We start from the raw sequence: 18614 nt of genomic DNA on the forward strand, positions 1-18614 counted from the left end.
ATGGCTTATAAAAGTAGCATATTATCTTATGAACTCTATTTCAATTATTTCGAGTAAATTTCAAAGAGAGAAACTTATCAAAATATATAACATCTTTCAGTTAATTTCAGTAAGTTTTATAGTTTTTTTTTTAGAATAAAAGTGTTCAATAAGTTTATTACATTAAATTTTTGAGCGAACAACACTAATGTACACAAAATAATTAATCATTCAACAAGAATGATCTTGTTATATAAGTTAATTATATTAAATTTTTGCTAATGTTTTACTTGTTTACTAACGATGTATCTATAACAATCAATAATGTCGCGTTTGGTGTTGATATTTTTATAAAACCTTTTATTTCTTAACTAACATGTATAACTACTATATTATTATAAAAACGTCAATTGCACACTTTTTTATTTTATCATTTTTATAATTTTTATTTATATACAGCAAGCAAGACATGAAGTGTCTCTTTTCTCTTCTGCAATAATAAACTTCTTCATAAACACTTATAAAAGAAAAAAAAAATTAAAGAAAAAATGAGATAATATCTTTCATAAATACTTAAAACTAACTTACATATAAGTTAAACATAATTTCTTTAAAATTAATATAAAAAAATACAAATTGATGTACTTTTAAGTTAATATTAACTTTTGAAAGTTTGTTTTTTCAATTTTATTCTCCTATTAAAATAATATGGGAAGTTTATCCAACAATATACTATGCATAAAACTAAAAGTCTCTGATCAATTATTGTTAACCAAAACTGGGCAAAGAAAGGTGCAACATATGATTTCCTCGTCACTGTCCGCTTATTGTTAAAAGTGAGAATTCTTGATTTTACACAGCCTAAAAGGTGTCTATGCTCTCCATAATCTAGGCATCAATGATCACTAGAGCAGCCCAATAATGTGGCCATGACTATATACTTATTGTTTAAGAGTGTTCCTACATGATAATTACTCTGCTAATTAACAATAATTTCTGCCTTCATTTATTTATTTTTTGTCGGTCTCCTTCTAGAAAACAGGCCATCAATTAGGTTTTTCACCTATATCACAAGATTATGTTACTTTTGTTTACGTTCACACTATTATAACCAATAATAACAGTGAGAATAATGTAAATATTTAAATCGTCCTTTCAATTTCAAGCATGTTCGTAGGGTTTCTTCAAATTTCTTTTCTTTATATATATATATAAAGAGAGTGGTGGATCTATTTACTTCAAGAAAAAGTTTACTTATATTTATTATATTTAATAATTCATGTTTTTATCAAATTTTGATAACTCAACCATTAAATTAAAAATTCTTAATGTATAGATTAATTTTGTAAATTTTTAAAAAATTTGGAAATGAATTGATACTTCATTTCACTAATTCAAATTGATAGATAATCATAGCAGTATTTTATATGTTGATGTGAATTAATGAAATGAAGTATTAATTAGTTTTTAATTTTTTTTAAAACTTTGCAAACTTGATATATAGATTAAGAACTTTTAATTTAACAGTTGGATCATTAAAATTTGATGTACGACATGAGATATTGGGTGGAGTAACTCTAGGTAAACTTACTCTTGAAGTAAGTGGATCTCTTCTCTCTCTCTACATATATATATATATATATATATATATATATATATATATATATATATATATATATGAGGAGAGATATATTTACTCCAATAATAAGTCTAAATATGCTTACTTTAATTAATAACTTATGTTTTACATTCAAAATAGTGGAGTAGTAGCACAACACTAGGAGTGTAGATGAAAGAGTAAGTCAAAAGAACACAAAGTATTTTTATATTAGTTTCCTTCAACCACTAAGACTATGTCCAATTCTTGATAAAATCTGATCAAGTTTCACTATTTTCTACAAAGATACAAGTACTCCTTAATAAGCCACTTTTGGTTTAACCTAAGTAATTAAGTATCTTTGACTTGCCTCTTCAAGAAACTACCTAAATATTCTTTAACACAAAGCCTCTCTAGGATTCAAACAATCAAATACTTTTTTTATAGACAAGCTTCTTCAGGCTCAAGTAAGTATTCTTTTATAGACAGTCTCTGCAGGCTCAAACAACTATTTGTTTATAGATAAACTTCTTTAGATTCAAACAAGTATTCTTTTACAAACAAGTCTCTCTAGGCTCAACACAATAACACAAAGTTAAAGTTAGGATAATTGTATTGTTCATCTTAGTTTCAAGATTTGATACAATAATATTAAGTATAAAGCTTACACAAAATGAATGTAATTTTACATTATGTGCTTCTTTTCGTCTATGTTCTCTTCTTCATCTTTTCACTTCACTTCCTTTTTAAATCTTCAAGCTTCCTTATATAGGTTGATGGCATCCTTACTTGCATGAACTTGAGATGATCAATAAAGAATAGGACGCCTTCTCCAAGGATCAAGTTCTTCAAAGGTAGCACAAGGTGGTGGATGATGATGGAATTGATGAAAATGGAGGTTGGGTAGAAGGTGTTTGAGGAAATGCTTGAGAAGGGTACTCTAGGGTTGGCTCACTTCATGATGATGAAGGCCACTTCTAGGGTTGTTTCTCTCAAGGTGGAGATGGGAGGGAGGTGGCCGAATTAGCCAAGGGTGACTAAGGAAAGATATAAAGGCACAAAAGGCTCTCTTTATATTCAATATCCAAAGTATTTACAAGGTGTGGTGCATTGGGTATTTATAGGAGGGGAGGCATCTAGGGTTGCATTTGGAGTAGGCAAATGCATTCCAAATGAAATGCAAATGAACCCTAGATGCAACTTGGTGGCCAAGGATGGAATCTTTGGGTTTAGATTGGCTATATCTAGGTGCATGATAAGACCATGCAACCTTTGCCCTCCACTTGGGCCTAAGCCTTTCTAACACCAAAAATAGACCCAATAGGCACCAAAAATATGTGTCACCCTCTAATTAACACCCTAGCCCAAAATTAAAAACCCTAATCATCTAGAGCACCCCATAATACAAGGGTAAAATGGGAAATACAAGGGAAAATAAATTCTAAGTCCTAAACACCCCAAAATACAAGGGTAAAATTGGAAATACAAGTAAAATAAATTCTATGACTAAAATACCCCAAAGTACAAGGGTAATTTTGGAATCAAAGATAAGGGAAAAAATATGAATAAAAATAAATGCTATGCTAATAAGAACTTAGGAGCTAAGGTCCAAAAGTGGCCTCACTCCTCCTATGGTTTTTTTTCAACACTAACCCATTCCTTTTGCTTCCTTCAATACATCACCTCTTGGATTTCTTGGCCTTAGTGTTATTCCATCATTCCCTCCCTCTTGAAAAGGATTTGACCTCAAATCAAGAGGTTCCTCATGGTGGGCATCATGACCAACAAAAACATAAAAATAAGCATTAGAGGTAATAGTATATGATAGAAATGGAAAGTGTATCCTAAGAGGAGTTCTACTAAAAATGCTAAAAAGATTATCTAAATTAAAAGGACTAGACTCTCTAATGTTAAGGATAGGATCCTCCCCATGGTGAAGTCTAGGTGTATAACTAAAACCTAAAAATTTAAAAAGACTAAAACTATAGCACATTAAAGCACTAGTCCTAAGAACTAAAATATCTTGTTGAAGGTACCCAATGTAGTGACCTAGGTATGTATTGGAAAATAAAGAAAACTTAACTAAAAAATTACCTAAACAACTTTGTATTGCATTATTTGTTAGATACATATGAGAAAAAGGTGTGAAGAGGAGTCTAGGAAACTCATATAATCTAAGTTTGTCTTGTAAGGAAGTATCCAAGTTAAGTTCAAATAAGTTTGAACTTCCTTCAAGGTCAAAAATAGAAGATACAACACCATGAGATGTATCCAACAAACCATACAAGCCAAAAGTTGGGTGCTTTATGAAGAAAACTAAAGTAGAAATAGTCTTAAAGAAAGAAGGTTCATCTACCTTGGGCACCACCAAGGAAGTAGTACAAGAGGTGGTACTAAGTGAAGTCCACTTCTTCTTCACTAAATCTTGAAGTTGAGATTTTTTTTCTTTAAAAAGGACTTGTTTTTGAATCTCCACTTCATGACTAGTGGCAACGTGAGAGAAAGAGTTAAGGTCTTGATGAATAAAGAAAGTCTTTTTTAAATCATTTTCAATAGTAAAATGACTTTCTTTAAGCATAAGCCCTTTGGAAGAAATATTATCCTCCTTACTCTTCTCTAAGAGTGTTGGTTGTTTTTCTTTTTCTAACCACTCTTTAACCTTCTCTATACTTTTCTTAATTTTTTCTTTCTTTTCTATGTTCTTTTCTTTTTCTTTCCTTCTAAGTTCTTCCTCTCTTGTTGTATTTTATTGCTCATGCATAATCCTAGGAACTTTAACTTCTTTGCCTTTTTGAGATCTAGTTGGAACAATCCTAGGTTGGGATCCACTAGTTTCTCTCCTCTCAACTAATTTTGCAAGTAGTTGTTTTATTTCCTCATTATTTCTTTCAAACTCTTTTTCTTTTCTTCTCAATTCTTCCTCTCTTTTTATATTTTCCTCTTCTTTTTTTCTTAGGTACTCTTTGAGTTGCCTAAGCTCATCCCTAACACTAGACCTAGTACTACAAGAGTTATGACCATGCACACTAGAATGATCACTCATCTTTGATCAAAAAGGTTTTCACAAAGTTGTTTTCAAAAAGGTTTGAAAAAGGTTTTCACAAAGAATTAGTGATAAAAGGGTTTTCACAAAAGGTTTTCAAGATGCAAGATTGGTATGAAAAGGCCTAAGTATACAAATTGAACTATCAAGGGAGGTGGACTACTAAGAATCACTTAAAAACCAAGCCTTTTCAAGTAAAAATTACTAAGCCTTTTCACACTTTTCTCACAAAACAATTTTTTTTTTTGCACAAAAGTTAAGTGTGTGTGTTGTGCACGCCCCCCTAGTAGGCAAATGAAGCCTTCTAAACGAAACAAATAAACAAAGTAAAGTCCTAGGCAAATATACTACCAAAGCTTTAAAGCATGCAAAGGAAAGACTTAAAGCATATGCTAGTCGGTTTCCTAAGTGAAGGTTTTCAAATCACCTTCAAACTACACGAAATTACTACCAAAAAAAAATGAAGAGGTTTAAAATGGCCAATTACAACCCAAAATGGAAGAAAGCAAAGGCCAAATACAAGAAGGCCAAAAATAAAACAAGAACGAAACAAGTAAGAAAAAGAAATTGTTGAATCTCCAAGTCTTCAAATCTCCACCCCTTCACAATGAACACCCAAGGTTAGCCTTTCAATGGTGTTTGCACTCTTTGATTTGGTGTGATCCTCCAAAGTTCCTTGAACTTAAATCGGACAGCCCCTCCACTCAATCCACCAAGAAAGTGTGTGGTGTTTAAAAGCTTTCCTCACCTAGGTCAAGAAGAAAATACAACCCAAGAGTACAAGAGGCCAAGGAAGAAAACTAAAAAGGCACAATTAAAAAGGCTAAACTCAAGTGGATTTGTTGAGACAAACTTAAGAGTAGAAAGAAAGACTCAAAAACTAAAATTAAGGCACATTAACAAAAGGCAAGCACACAAAAAAGTAAGTCCTAGAATGGCACTAGAATAGAATTTATCAAATAGGCTTAAAAGAAAGCAATGCACTTAATGTGTTTGATTAAATGTCTCATAAAGTCAATAAGCATTATCCAAAAGTCCAAGAATAACTCCAAGTGCCAAGGTATGAAAATTTGGTCCAAAACTCCACAAGTCTAGCAAAGGTTCCCTTTTTCTTTTGTCTTTGATTCTTTTGATTTTGTTTCTTTTGTTTCTTTTGACACTTGACTAGGTCACGGTTTTGAGGTCCAAAAGTCCAGCCAATACTCTTTTTTTTTTTAATTTTATAGTTCTCCTTTGCTTGGGTTTTACACTTGTGTTTGTTAGTTTGATGAGTAAGTCCTTGGAGTATCCTTTTAGCAACTTATAATGGCTTAAAGAGACAAGTTTTGAGTGTCTTCTTAAGGTTTTTAATGTGCAATGTCCAGCAACAAGAACTTGCACATAAAAGGAATTTTCATACTCAAAACATCAAACAATACATAGGCATGTTAAGTGCACCAAGGAATACACAAAGTGGCCGAAAATTTTAAAGCAAGTATGTGCAAAGAAATTAATCACACATGATATTTTAGGAATGTAGAACATGCTAGAACTAATTAGCATGCATGATTGACTCTCTAAAGCACATCAAGGACTCACGGCCATTTTATCAAACAAGTGGCATGCATGTCATTTTTTGTTCATTTCAAAGGCTAAACATAAAAACTTGGAATTTCTTTCAAGGTAGTTCAAAGGAAACAAGCTTATGACAAAACCATATGGATTATAAAATGAAAAACATCATTATATCATGCAGCCCAAAAATTTCCAGCAACTCAATTTTAAAGAAAAAATGGTAGGAACCCTAGCAAGGAAGCCTAAAGCACCAAGATGATTCACAAGAATGATGAGGCATGAATCAATACATGAAAAGGAGGAATAAGAATCATGACATATGACAAGATGATGACTCAATCATGCACAACAATTTAGAAATTCAAGGAGACACAAATGACATGACCGAAAATACCAAAGATGGAAAAGTTACCCTTGAAGAACCAAGGCTTTGATACCACATGATATGATGGCATCCTTACTTGCATGAACTTGAGATGATCAATAAAGAATAGGACGCCTTCTCCAAGGATCAAGTTCTTCAAAGGTAGCACAAGGTGGTGGATGATGATGGAATTGATGAAAATGGAGGTTGGGTAGAAGGTGTTTGAGGAAATGCTTGAGAAGGGTACTCTAGGGTTGACTCACTTCATGATGATGAATGCCACTTCTAGGGTTGTTTCTCTCAAGGTGGAGATGGGAGGGAGGTGGCCGAATTAGCCAAGGGTGACTAAGGAAAGATATAAAGGCACAAAAGGCTCTCTTTATATTCAATATCCAAAGTATTTACAAGGTGTGGTGCATTGGGTATTTATAGGAGGGGAGGCATCTAGGGTTGCATTTGGAGTAGGCAAATGCATTCCAAATGAAATGCAAATGAACCCTAGATGCAACTTGGTGGCCAAGGATGGAATCTTTGGGTTTAGATTGGCTATATCTAGGTGCATGATAAGACCATGCAACCTTTGCCCTCCACTTGGGCCTAAGCCTTTCTAACACCAAAAATAGACCCAATAGGCACCAAAAATATGTGTCACCCTCTAATTAACACCCTAGCCCAAAATTAAAAACCCTAATCATCTAGAGCACCCCATAATACAAGGGTAAAATGGGAAATACAAGGGAAAATAAATTCTAAGTCCTAAACACCCCAAAATACAAGGGTAAAATTGGAAATACAAGTAAAATAAATTCTATGACTAAAATACCCCAAAGTACAAGGGTAATTTTGGAATCAAAGATAAGGGAAAAAATATGAATAAAAATAAATGCTATGCTAATAAGAACTTAGGAGCTAAGGTCCAAAAGTGGCCTCACTCCTCCTATGGTTTTTTTTCAACACTAACTCATTCCTTTTGCTTCCTTCAATACATCACCTCTTGGACTTCTTGGCCTTAGTGTTATTCCATCATAGGTGCTTTTCAATGAAGATGATTGTTAAAAATCCTTGAGTATCTCTCATAGGCTTGTTTCGTCTATATTCAACTTTCGTTCCTTGTGGAGAGAAGTGATCGTCGATGCATTAACTGCTTGCATTAAATGTGTTTCACCAAATTGTCATTTCTTATTTGATCAAGGAAGTTACTTATCACCTTTTAGGTACCAAACAGATAGAGTCATGCATGTGTCAGTTCAAAACAACTTTTTCTAAGGATTTTCCATGATTCAAGGGACTTTTTTTTTCTGATGAAAAACATGTCTTCCTTTTCTTTTGCTATTGTGGGTACCAAGGAAGCTATTTTAGTTTGACCTGCTAAGGAATCATATACACAAAAATTGATTTAATTATCAAACATCTTAAATGATATCAATTCAAAATAAATGTCTTGCAAATGAAGTGTTTCTTCTGTTAGACTTTTATGTCAAAATAATTGATCATTTTAGTGCATTCATCTTATATTGATTCATCCTATTGAATGATCTAAAAAAAAATTTCTCTAACAAAACATCTATGTTTGTTATCAACAAAACGTATAACTTGAGGGATCTAAGATCATCTTTTGACCTAACAATGAGTTTGACTTCACCTGTCATAGAATATGGCACATTCTTTATTGGTTAAGGTGTACTTGTCATAAATGTACACTTTTCTATGACAGGTTTGATCACATTTAATATAGAAAGTGGATGTCAATGTGATTAAAATTCTATATTTAGTACCCATACAATAATAGATGTTGACCATCCGTCATAGAAAATGAACTTTCTATATTAGGTTTTGTCACACCCGACATAAAGTGGGTACCAATGTGATTCAAATTCTACATTTGGTACTCATATAATGATAGACATTAACTACCCTCCATAAAAAGTGAGCATTCTATGTCGAGTGTTGACTCGTCATAGAATATATGAATATTTTATGTCGTTGGGATCTATTACAAGTTCATGACTGACATAAAATGTCCAAAACTCCCCATATAAAAAGTCTTCTATTCGGTAATGTATAGACCTATACTTTATCAAACAAGTCAATTAAAAAATGATTTTTTTAAAGCAATTAAGTTTCAAAAGTCAAATTTGAAATATTTTTTAAACCCAACAAATCAGCCTAATTAAATAAATGTAAATTTTAGAAATTATCATTAGTATTATTATTACAAGTAATGAATCTTAATTTGTTTTAAAAAAAATTAAAAATAAAATTAAAAAGGTAATGAAGTGGATAGTGGATAATAATTAAAAGAGTGTGAAAAGTTTTTAGATTCGTTAGAATTTAAAAATAAAAATAAAAAGAAAATAGGAAGAAATAATGAAGTGGGTAGATATTGAAAGAGTGTGAGAATGTTACTAATTGCCTAAAAAAATAATTTTTTTTTAATTTTTTAAGCAATTAAAGGGTGTAATGATTCAAGTAAAACTAAAAACAGAAAAATGGTTAGGAAAAGAGGTATTTCCTTTATATATTAATATTGATTATTATTATATTTTGAAATTATATATTTAATAATTTATTTTAAAAGCTCTATTTGCTAATATATATATAAACTATGTATTATGAATAAAGAAGTGAGTAATGTTTGTCAAGATCTATGAACGTTCACGAGATGAATATTCACTCAACATAATCTATTTCATACCAATGTTTGAATTCAAATCTTGTATAAATTAAGTTAATTAAGGGACACTTACTAGTCTATATATAAAATTATATATTTACGCCTAATAAGCTTACCCATTCTTAGTGCACGCCACAAAATAAATCATATTGTAACAATCTCAATTTATTATAATAGCAGGGAAAGATGATTTAAAATCTGAATCTTGGCTGGCGCATTTGCATGAACAGAGGTCTCTCTAGATGCCATAGAAAATAGTGGTATATATATTATGATCATGTTATGTCACACATATCATGATCGATTATGTCATTTTCATACCAATGAGACCTTATTGTTAAATATTATATTATTGTGATTATTTGTGATTTTGTTTACTTTCAGTGAACACAAATTAGTTCCCTCAGTACTCGTCACTATCACTCCCATTACGGAAGCCGTCAAATATCAGTACGCCACACAAGGCTGAGGGTACATCCATAATCTTTTAATTAGTATATATATTATATACACATGTAATAAAAGTTTTCTGTTTAAAAGTTAATAAAAATTTCCTATTTAAAAGTTTGTAAAAATAAGATTAAAACATTTTTCTGATATTTATAATTTCACTTATTTTTAGTTTCTATATTTTAAGATATAACTTTTTAGTTCATATATTTATTTTTTCAATTTTTTAGTTCTTATAATTTAAGATATATCATTTTAATTCATATATTTATAATTTTTTTAATCTTTTAGTCTTTATTATTAATTTTTTTTAATTTTATCTCTTTCTTTAAAAAAATTAATTAATATACTGATGGTATAAATATTTTTACTGTTATCTGATTATAAATTGATATATATATATATATGATAAGATTTTTTATTTTTTATTTTTCTACCAATAACTGTAAAATTAATGTTTGATTAATTAGCCATATAAAAATCATCATACACCAATAGTGTTTGGGAAAAAAATTCCATAAAAAATAACTAACTGATGAGTGATAATATAAGAAAATCATGCTATTTGAGACCTTGAGAAAAAGTACGAACTGAAAAATAAGATATATAGGTTTTACATATGTCATGTTATAAAAAAAATGATAGGTAAATAATAAAGTGTTGCTCATGTTGAGGTCTCAGATAATTACCCTATCATATATTCGACTCCTAACTTCAACATATACAATTATACTTTCAAATCTAACAAACAAAATGTGCATTTCAAATGTAATTATCTGCTTATTATCATTGTTATATATACTTTAGAAAGTGTTCCACACGTAAGTCTGCTGAAATTGTAAAAGTAATTACGTCTGAAATATTAAGAATTTTGATGGGTTAAAGAGAAAAGAAATATATAAGTTATCTTTAACTTCAATTTTTAAATGATGTGAGAGTTTTACGCGTTTTGAATAGAAACTATTATTGTCCCTTATCAGTATAGTTAAAAATTCCAACATCATTCTTGCTAGCTATATATCATAATCCATGTTGCCATTCTAACCATCACTGTCATTGCGACATGTGAATACAGCAGTTGCGCTGCCATCGGTGTCCTCTAGCCACAACTGTTGCAAGCATCTTTCAATTATCATCGTTGTACTAGATAGCTAGCCTACACAATCCCCACATAGCAGATATATATTCATAATTTATAATATTAATTGTTCCTTTCTAGGATACACGCCTCACTTGTCCTTGTTGTAGTAGGTCTGGTCTTGGGTTTAGGTCTTCTCGTTCTTTTCCGAGTAGTCCAAAGTGAGGAGGAATGCCTGCAAAGACACTCCAACGCTCAAGTAAGTGCTCGGCGTAATAAATGCGGTAGTTGAAAGTTAATTACATACCTTATTGGGGGTCTATTTATAGTGATTGTTATTGGGCCGCGATTAAGGAATGGACCCCAGAAAATCAGGGCCTAAACCAGTGTATTAAGTAAACTAACCTGTCCTTAATTGTCCTAACACATCCTCGTAACTTGGCTGACCACACCGACCTGTTCGGCTCGGGTAAGATGTGGTCGGTGCTCTCGGCTGGGTGATCAGTCGGGTCGGGTATTCGAGTATTCGGCCTAGTCAGGTACCATCCGGTATATTAATAAAATAATATCTTCATTCGTTGTTCATATTCTTTTTCAACGTTTTTACTTTCTTTACAAATTTTTTCTTCATAGCGAAGGCATGAAGTGTTTCTTTTTTACTGGTGTGTAGATAGATATGTGGGTGTCTTTAACAACCAAGATAGAAACAAAATCTCATCATATGATTAGAAAAATAGAAGAAATATGAATTTTATAATATATATATATATATATATATATTCATATGGTATGAAATTTGGATAAACAAATCTATGAAAATTTAAATTTAAATTAGACTATATCATATAAATGTAAAAATATAATGTATAAATATATTCAATGGACAATGAGATAACAAAATATAAAGCAACTCATTACGTACACACCATTGACATGCATACTTATACACACTAATGTCCCAATTGGTAACATTATATTCCTTTTGAAAGACAGCAGAAAAGTATATTGTTTAAGAAGAAAGTTTTACCCGATGTACATGTTGAATTTTGTTATCGTATGAATATACTTTGAGTAAATAGTCAAATTAGTCTCAAATTTTATACTACTCTCAATTTAGTCTCTAATTCCAATGAAACTAAAAAGAAGTCCTCAAAAATATAATCTATCACTAATCTAATCCTTTCGATTAAACAAGCTTTGGTTTTTATTTTTTTTTAAATTGAAGTATCTACGTGGCACAATAGTGTCATGTGGTATGAAGTGACACATAAGTGTGACACTTCATGTATATGTACCTTGTGGTGTAACACTATTATTTTAATATTTGAAACTGTAATTTAATTTAATGTCAATTTAGTCTCAAACGTTATGATAATTTTATTTTAGTTAAGTAAATTATGACCTGAATATTTATACAATAAAACAGATAATTAAGTTAATATTGTAAATATAATAATAAATGTATTCAACCTTCAATTGTCAAATTTTTATTCTTTTCTATTCATTTAATTTTATAATACATATATAAAAAATTTCTCATATATATATATATATATATATATATATATATATTATTAAAATAAAAAATAGAATATCAAAGACATACAAATATAATTTTTTGGGAAATAAAAGTAATAGATATTTTTTATAATAGAAAAATAAGAAATATATTATATAAGAGAATTACTTATGAAAATAAAATATACAAATAGAGAAATTAGAAACATTTTTTATTTATGCATTTTAGAAAGTAAAATGGGTAAAAGAGGGGAAAAATTGACAATTAGAAGAAGAGATATAGCATATTCAAAATAAAATAAAAAAAATTAGTATTTTAGACTATGTAATACACATGTTAAGTATTTATTATATATAATTAAAATTTAAAATAAATTATGTATATAAATAGATATTATGTTTAAATATATAAATTATATATAAAATTTGAAAAATAGTTATTTTTAAATATAAATAAAACTTTAGATTTATGATAAATAATTTATATTATAGAACAAGCTTATTTTTTATTTAATGATAATTTATTTTAAAATATTAATGTTGAATTCATAAATATTTATGATAAATGAAAATTAAATTAAATATAAAATTAAAAGAATCTTTAAAAACTCCTTTAACAAAGAAAAACCTCTAAAAGTATTCTTGCATAAATTTTTTCTGAGATATAATTAAGGCTCACAGTCATAATTTTCACAGATAAAACTTAAGTTATGAAATAATAATAATTTTTTCTTAAATTTTTTTTTTCTATTGAAAAGTAAAGACAGATAAATTTTTGAACATGTGTTAGAATTGTTAATGAAAAAATGTTTATTTGTAGTGCCTATATTAGTAAAAGTAACATGATTTTAATTAGTGTATTTCATAAAGAATCATATTCGTAAGTAGTGTTTATTCTATGAATAGTTAGATCATAGAATTAATTGATGTCTATTTGTGTAAAAGCATATTACTTTATTTAATCATGTTTGTAAAAGACTATATCACCATCAGAATGCTTGAATGTGAATGAAACCAAGTCTTCAATTTGAATAAAATAAGACATCTCTTCATATTTGGAAATCTCTCATATTTTGATTCGATTTAGAAGTGTAATCTAGCTATATCTTGATTCTTCTATCATACAAAACGTATTATATATATTAAATCTTAATTCAATGTACCAAAAAGTTAACTCAATTCTCTTAATTAAATTCGACTCTTGCCACTAATTCTTTAGTGGTAAGGTCATTTATATAATATGATCGCAAGCCATTGTTGAAATTTGTAATTATGCCATAACTCTAGAATTTAAGCTTAATTATTCTAAGCATCTAACCTGGGCACCAATCAAGTATTATAGAAGAATAAGGAGACTTAAGTTATATAAAAACAAAATGGTAGGACAGGCTCCAAAAGAAACAAAAGAAAATGAAGTAAAAAAGCAAAATAAAACTAGAGTAAAAAAGAAAAAAAAATCTTAGCAATAAAATGCGAACATGTGGAATCCATAAGCAGGAAAAATAATATCCTAATAGCAAGTTCACTAATTGACTCGACAGAAATAGTAATCCAACTTATTAAGGAGAAGAAAACAAAAAGAGAGACAAACACTATAAGTCATCATCATTATGTTTTCCCCTCAATGAAACATAGATGCTGCTACCTAGTCTATTCCCATAAGTGAACGTTTCCCACATAGAACAAAGGAGGTTTAATTTCTTTCCAATTCCAGGACCTCATGACCAAAAATAATTTCAACAAAGGGAAGTAATTACCAATGCATGCTTAATTTCCAATCCAATGAAGTGACAAATTCACAGAAGGATTGAGGATGAGATGCTCAACTATCTATGACTTTAAGAAGCTGTGAAATATCTCATTGGATAAAAAAATACAAGTTGCAATGAAAAAGAATAGAAGGCAGAAGAATACAAGTACTAGAGGAACTAAGTGGCATCCAAATAGAACAAAAGAAGGTATAGTATAGACAAGAGAGGCACTAAAAACTTGTCCAATAGCTTTGTACTAAAGATTCTAAATAACATCAGCAACTAACAGCAGTGGTGGTTGTGCAGCATTGCATCAGAATGTAATTAGTAGCAGTCTTTCATTGTTTCCATTTTGTTGTTCTTCCAATCGCTTGGCCTACAAAGAAGAGGTCCCTTGTCCCTACATGGCCAATCAATAGAAGAAATGAATGAACCTTCACGTGTCACATGGAACAACAAATACCCCACCAAATGTCATATCTCCCTCTTGAATGTATTAATACAACCCCGCATGTCCTTCTCATTCAATTTAATGGCAGGGATACTCGATGTTTACACTCCGACAGTAATGGATTCACCACCACCACGACCACCGCCATCCCAACATAGTGAGGTATAGAGCAATGGCAAAACAAAACAAAGGACTTTTGTTTTATTTATTTTTTTCCTAAAATAGAGCATACTCGAATTGGTTAATGATCATAAAATTTGAAACATGTCTGTCCTTGATGGAAAGATGGGGTTGTGGTTGTGGTAGGAACTGTTTGGAAAAGTGGCAAGATTTGTGAGATCTCTCTTTGTTGTCACTTTTCCTCTTCAACTTGGCATAAGCATGATGGCTTCGGTTTCTCTTTTAAACAAACTAGCCCCAAAAGGGAGAACCAAAAGGAATCCTCCCAAGTAACCAGTCTTCATACGGATTCTCATAACTGAAAGGTTGACTCAGCCACCTTACAAACTTCTATAAATTCTCCCCCAACTCTCTCCTCCTTCTTCACTTCATCACTTCCCCTTTCACAAACAAACAAAGTTAAGCTTCTCCACCCTTTAACCACCAACACAAAAATGAGACATCCATCATTTTCATTTAGCCTCCTTAGAGAACACAACATTCTCTTCATAAGGGGCTTCATGATTTTGTTCCTCAGTTGCATAACCCTTCGCCTTAACTTCTGTATCTCCAGCATCCCTTCTTCTCTTAAATCACTTCCCTTGGAGGGACACTTCAGTTTTGAGGAAGTTGACCTTAAGCATGCAGCCAGGGACTTTGGCAACAGGTACCAGTCTCATCCCATGGCAGTGCTTCATCCAAAGTCAGTTTCTGACATTGCAGACACCATAAAACATATCTGGAACTATGGTCCTGGTTCTCAGCTCACTGTTGCTGCTAGAGGCCATGGCCACTCACTCCAGGGCCAGGCACAGGCTCATGGAGGAGTTGTGATCAACATGGAATCACTCAGTGTCCCAGAAATGCAGGTGCATGCAGGAGAATCTCCTTATGTGGATGTCTCAGGCGGGGAATTGTGGATAAACATCCTGCATGAGACACTAAGGTATGGATTAACACCAAGATCATGGACAGACTACTTGCATCTCACTGTTGGTGGCACTTTATCCAACGCTGGTGTAAGTGGACAAGCATTTAGGCATGGTCCCCAGATAAGTAACGTTCAGAAGCTGGAGATTGTTACAGGTAGGTAAAAAAAATGTGACAAAACATGGCAGATAAGAACAAGGTCAAGGGTCTAAAGAAGAAAAAAAACCTGTAAACAGATAAACATATTCTACATACAACAGCTACCATTTTGTCTCTTGTGAACTAATAATTCACCTGAAACTGACATAATAACTTCCCATAAGCCTTATTTGACTTAGGTTCTGTTTGGATACAAACTCAGAAGCTTTTTTACAGAAAGTAAATAATTCTTTTCAGTAGAGAAACTCTTAAAAAAATTTCTAAGCTTGTATCCAAATTGTCTTGGACAAGGTAGGAAGTCTAAAATTGAAAATAAGTTTTTCAACAAAAGATATGCTTTGTCTTGGATGATTGAAGATGGTTTATAAAATGACTGCAGGAACCGGAGAGGTGGTGAACTGTTCTGAGGAGCAGAATGGTGAACTCTTTCACAGTGTACTTGGAGGGCTTGGTCAGTTTGGCATTATAACAAAAGCAAGAATATTCCTGGAACCAGCACCTGCCATGGTAATGCAAAAAGGAAAATACAAGAAACAAGGCCCTTTCAATTTTAATTAGAGGCTTGTCATCATTGGAGTGTTTCTATTTTTGAACAGGTAAAATGGATCAGGGTCCTGTATGCAGATTTCACAGCATTCACAAGAGACCAAGAACAACTAATATTTGCAGAAAAGGCTTTTGATTATGTTGAAGGGTTTGTGATAATAAACAGAACTGGTCTCTTAAATAACTGGAGATCATCCTTCAACCCACAAGACCCAGTTCAAGCTAGCAAGTTCAAATCAGATGGAAGAACTCTCTTCTGCCTAGAATTGGCCAAATACTACAATCTAGAAGAAACCCTTTTAGTGAATCAGGTGAGGGACCAACAACTCAACCTAAAGATTTAATTTTTTTTTTTTTTTTGGGAAAAATACATACTCAAATAAATAATAAACAAAATCTGCTTTAACTAATAGCTATTTTTCTCACTATGTTATGTTTCTTTTGTATGCAGGAAGTGGAGAAACACTTGTCCCACTTGAACTACATCCCATCAACACTTTTTCAAACAGAAGTCACATATGTAGATTTTCTAGACAGGGTGCATATCTCAGAGATCAAGTTGCGTTCAAAAGGGTTGTGGGATGTTCCACACCCATGGCTCAATCTCTTTATTCCCAAAACCAAAATACACAACTTCGCAGAGGTTGTCTTCGGCAACATCGTAACAGAAACAAGCAACGGCCCTGTCCTTATCTACCCCGTAAATAAATCAAAGTAATGGTACACAAAACTTGTTTTCTTCTTTCTTTTCTTCCCCACCACCAATCATCAAGACCACAATTTAAGATAGAGTTCATTTACATGCATTTGCACTCTAAAAGATTTTACATCATTAATCAGTTAAAAATTAACATTGTCATATGTAAAAAAGTTAACAAACTAAATATATAAAAGAGTTTATAATATAGTGTATAAAAATCCTTTATGGAATAATTGCATATATTATTTGTTCTATTTGCTAATGTTTTATTACTTTTTGATGCAGATGGGACAACAGAACTTCTGTTGTTATGCCAGAGGAAGATATTTTCTACTTAGTGGCGTTTCTTGCTTCTGCAGTCCCCTCTTCCAATGGTCCTGATGGCCTTGAACACATTTTGAGTCAGAACAAAAAAATTTTAGAGTATTGTGAAAGAGCCCATCTTGGGGTAAAGCAATATTTGCCCCACTACACTACACAGGAAGAATGGAGGGCACACTTTGGTTCCCAATGGGAGATTTTCCAGCAAAGAAAATCTGTTTATGACCCTTTGGCAATACTTGCCCCTGGCCAAGGAATATTTCAAAAATCAATAACCTTCTCATGACCTTAGCCATGTTTTTATTAATAGGCCCTTGTGGCATACATGTGTCAATATTGTCCTACATGTGCATACTGTGTGTAGCACCAAGACAGCAGAGTCAGTGGTCAACACAACAGAACAAAGGTTTCAAACTGAATTATTATAGGGTTTCCATATTATTAGTGCCAGAAACGAATGTATATATACCAATTTTGTACACGGTTGCTTATTTGTATTTTCTAATGTAGCCAATTTCAAGAACAAAAGTTAAGCTATGTGCCCCTGCTACATGAATATTAAAATTAAAACATCCATAACAAAATCCAATTCATCTGTATCATGGCTCCAAAATGTGGGACAGACACATGAAGCAGTTGCTCTGGCATCACCATGCAATAAGCATTGATATCTCGCACTATGTCTTTACACTATCCATTTTATTTTTTTATTTTTATATTAAGATATTTATATCAAGGAGTCTAATAACATAGTATGTTGTTGTAAACCTCTTTAATACGAAGTTTGATTTGCATAGATAAAAAATTTATTATATAAAAAAATTATTTTATTTGTATTTTAAGAGTTTAATTTTCTTGTATTATTCTTTAAAAAAAATGGGTCTATATTGATGCCTTCATTTTAAGTTTTAGTTATCTTATTAAAAAACTTGTAATTTTTTGTCCTTATTCAGTTTTTCGGTAACAGTTTATCTCCACGAAAAAGTTTTTGTAATGCTTTTACACCCTTAAGAATATTTTTTAAGTACCTGTCTCGCCGTCCAAAACTTAACTTTTGTGTACTAATGTATTGATATGTGCATCGTTTGTAAATGTTTTAGTTGTAATTATATTATTTTTTATAATATTTTTATTTTTTTATAACAGAATTATTGATAAAAAAAAAAAAAGTATTCATCGGTTTCAAAACATGTTTTTCCCATTTATAAGACTTGAAGAATGTTTATAAATAAATATTCTTTATTTGAAAATCTTTGACATTAAATTGTTAAAAAAATTTAAAAAATCTCAAATTTACAGAAAATTAAAGTTAAGTTTCAATTTCAATCAGGTTAAAAAAA

At 31.1% G+C, this 18614-nt stretch overlaps 1 protein-coding gene across 2 annotated transcripts; it reads left to right on the top strand.

The window, feature by feature from the left end:
* Window positions 1–14364: 14364 nt before the first annotated feature.
* Window positions 14365–18010, top strand: LOC109793095 (cytokinin dehydrogenase 6). Of its 2 annotated transcripts, none has more exons than XM_083065722.1 (5): window positions 14365–15704; window positions 16087–16214; window positions 16304–16564; window positions 16705–16973; window positions 17239–17376. In XM_083065722.1, the coding sequence occupies exons 1-4, from the start codon at window positions 15074–15076 to the stop codon at window positions 16969–16971; spliced, it is 1287 nt and encodes a 428-aa protein (XP_082921848.1). In that variant the 5' UTR covers window positions 14365–15073; the 3' UTR covers window positions 16972–16973; window positions 17239–17376. The 2 variants fall into 2 exon arrangements, with proteins under 2 accessions (XP_082921848.1, XP_020208151.1); XM_020352562.3 differs by having other exon boundaries at window positions 14366–15704; window positions 16705–16967; window positions 17239–18010.
* The last annotated feature ends 604 nt before the right edge of the window (window positions 18011–18614 follow it).

This window comes from Cajanus cajan, chromosome 10 (genome assembly GCF_000230855.2).
Source record: "Cajanus cajan strain Asha chromosome 10, NIPB_CcT2T_4, whole genome shotgun sequence".
NCBI classification, from domain to species: Eukaryota; Viridiplantae; Streptophyta; class Magnoliopsida; order Fabales; family Fabaceae; genus Cajanus; species Cajanus cajan.

What these genes read in the sequence shown, in the direction of transcription:
- LOC109793095 (XM_020352562.3), top strand. Translation starts at nt 15,074, where the DNA reads ATGAGACATCCATCATTTTCATTTAGCCTCCTTAGAGAACACAACATT. An exon ending in GAAGCTGGAGATTGTTACAG is followed by an intron (nt 15,705 to 16,086) that starts GTAGGTAAAAAA and finishes AAATGACTGCAG; the next exon opens with GAACCGGAGAGGTGGTGAAC. An exon ending in AAACCCTTTTAGTGAATCAG is followed by an intron (nt 16,565 to 16,704) that starts GTGAGGGACCAA and finishes TTTTGTATGCAG; the next exon opens with GAAGTGGAGAAACACTTGTC.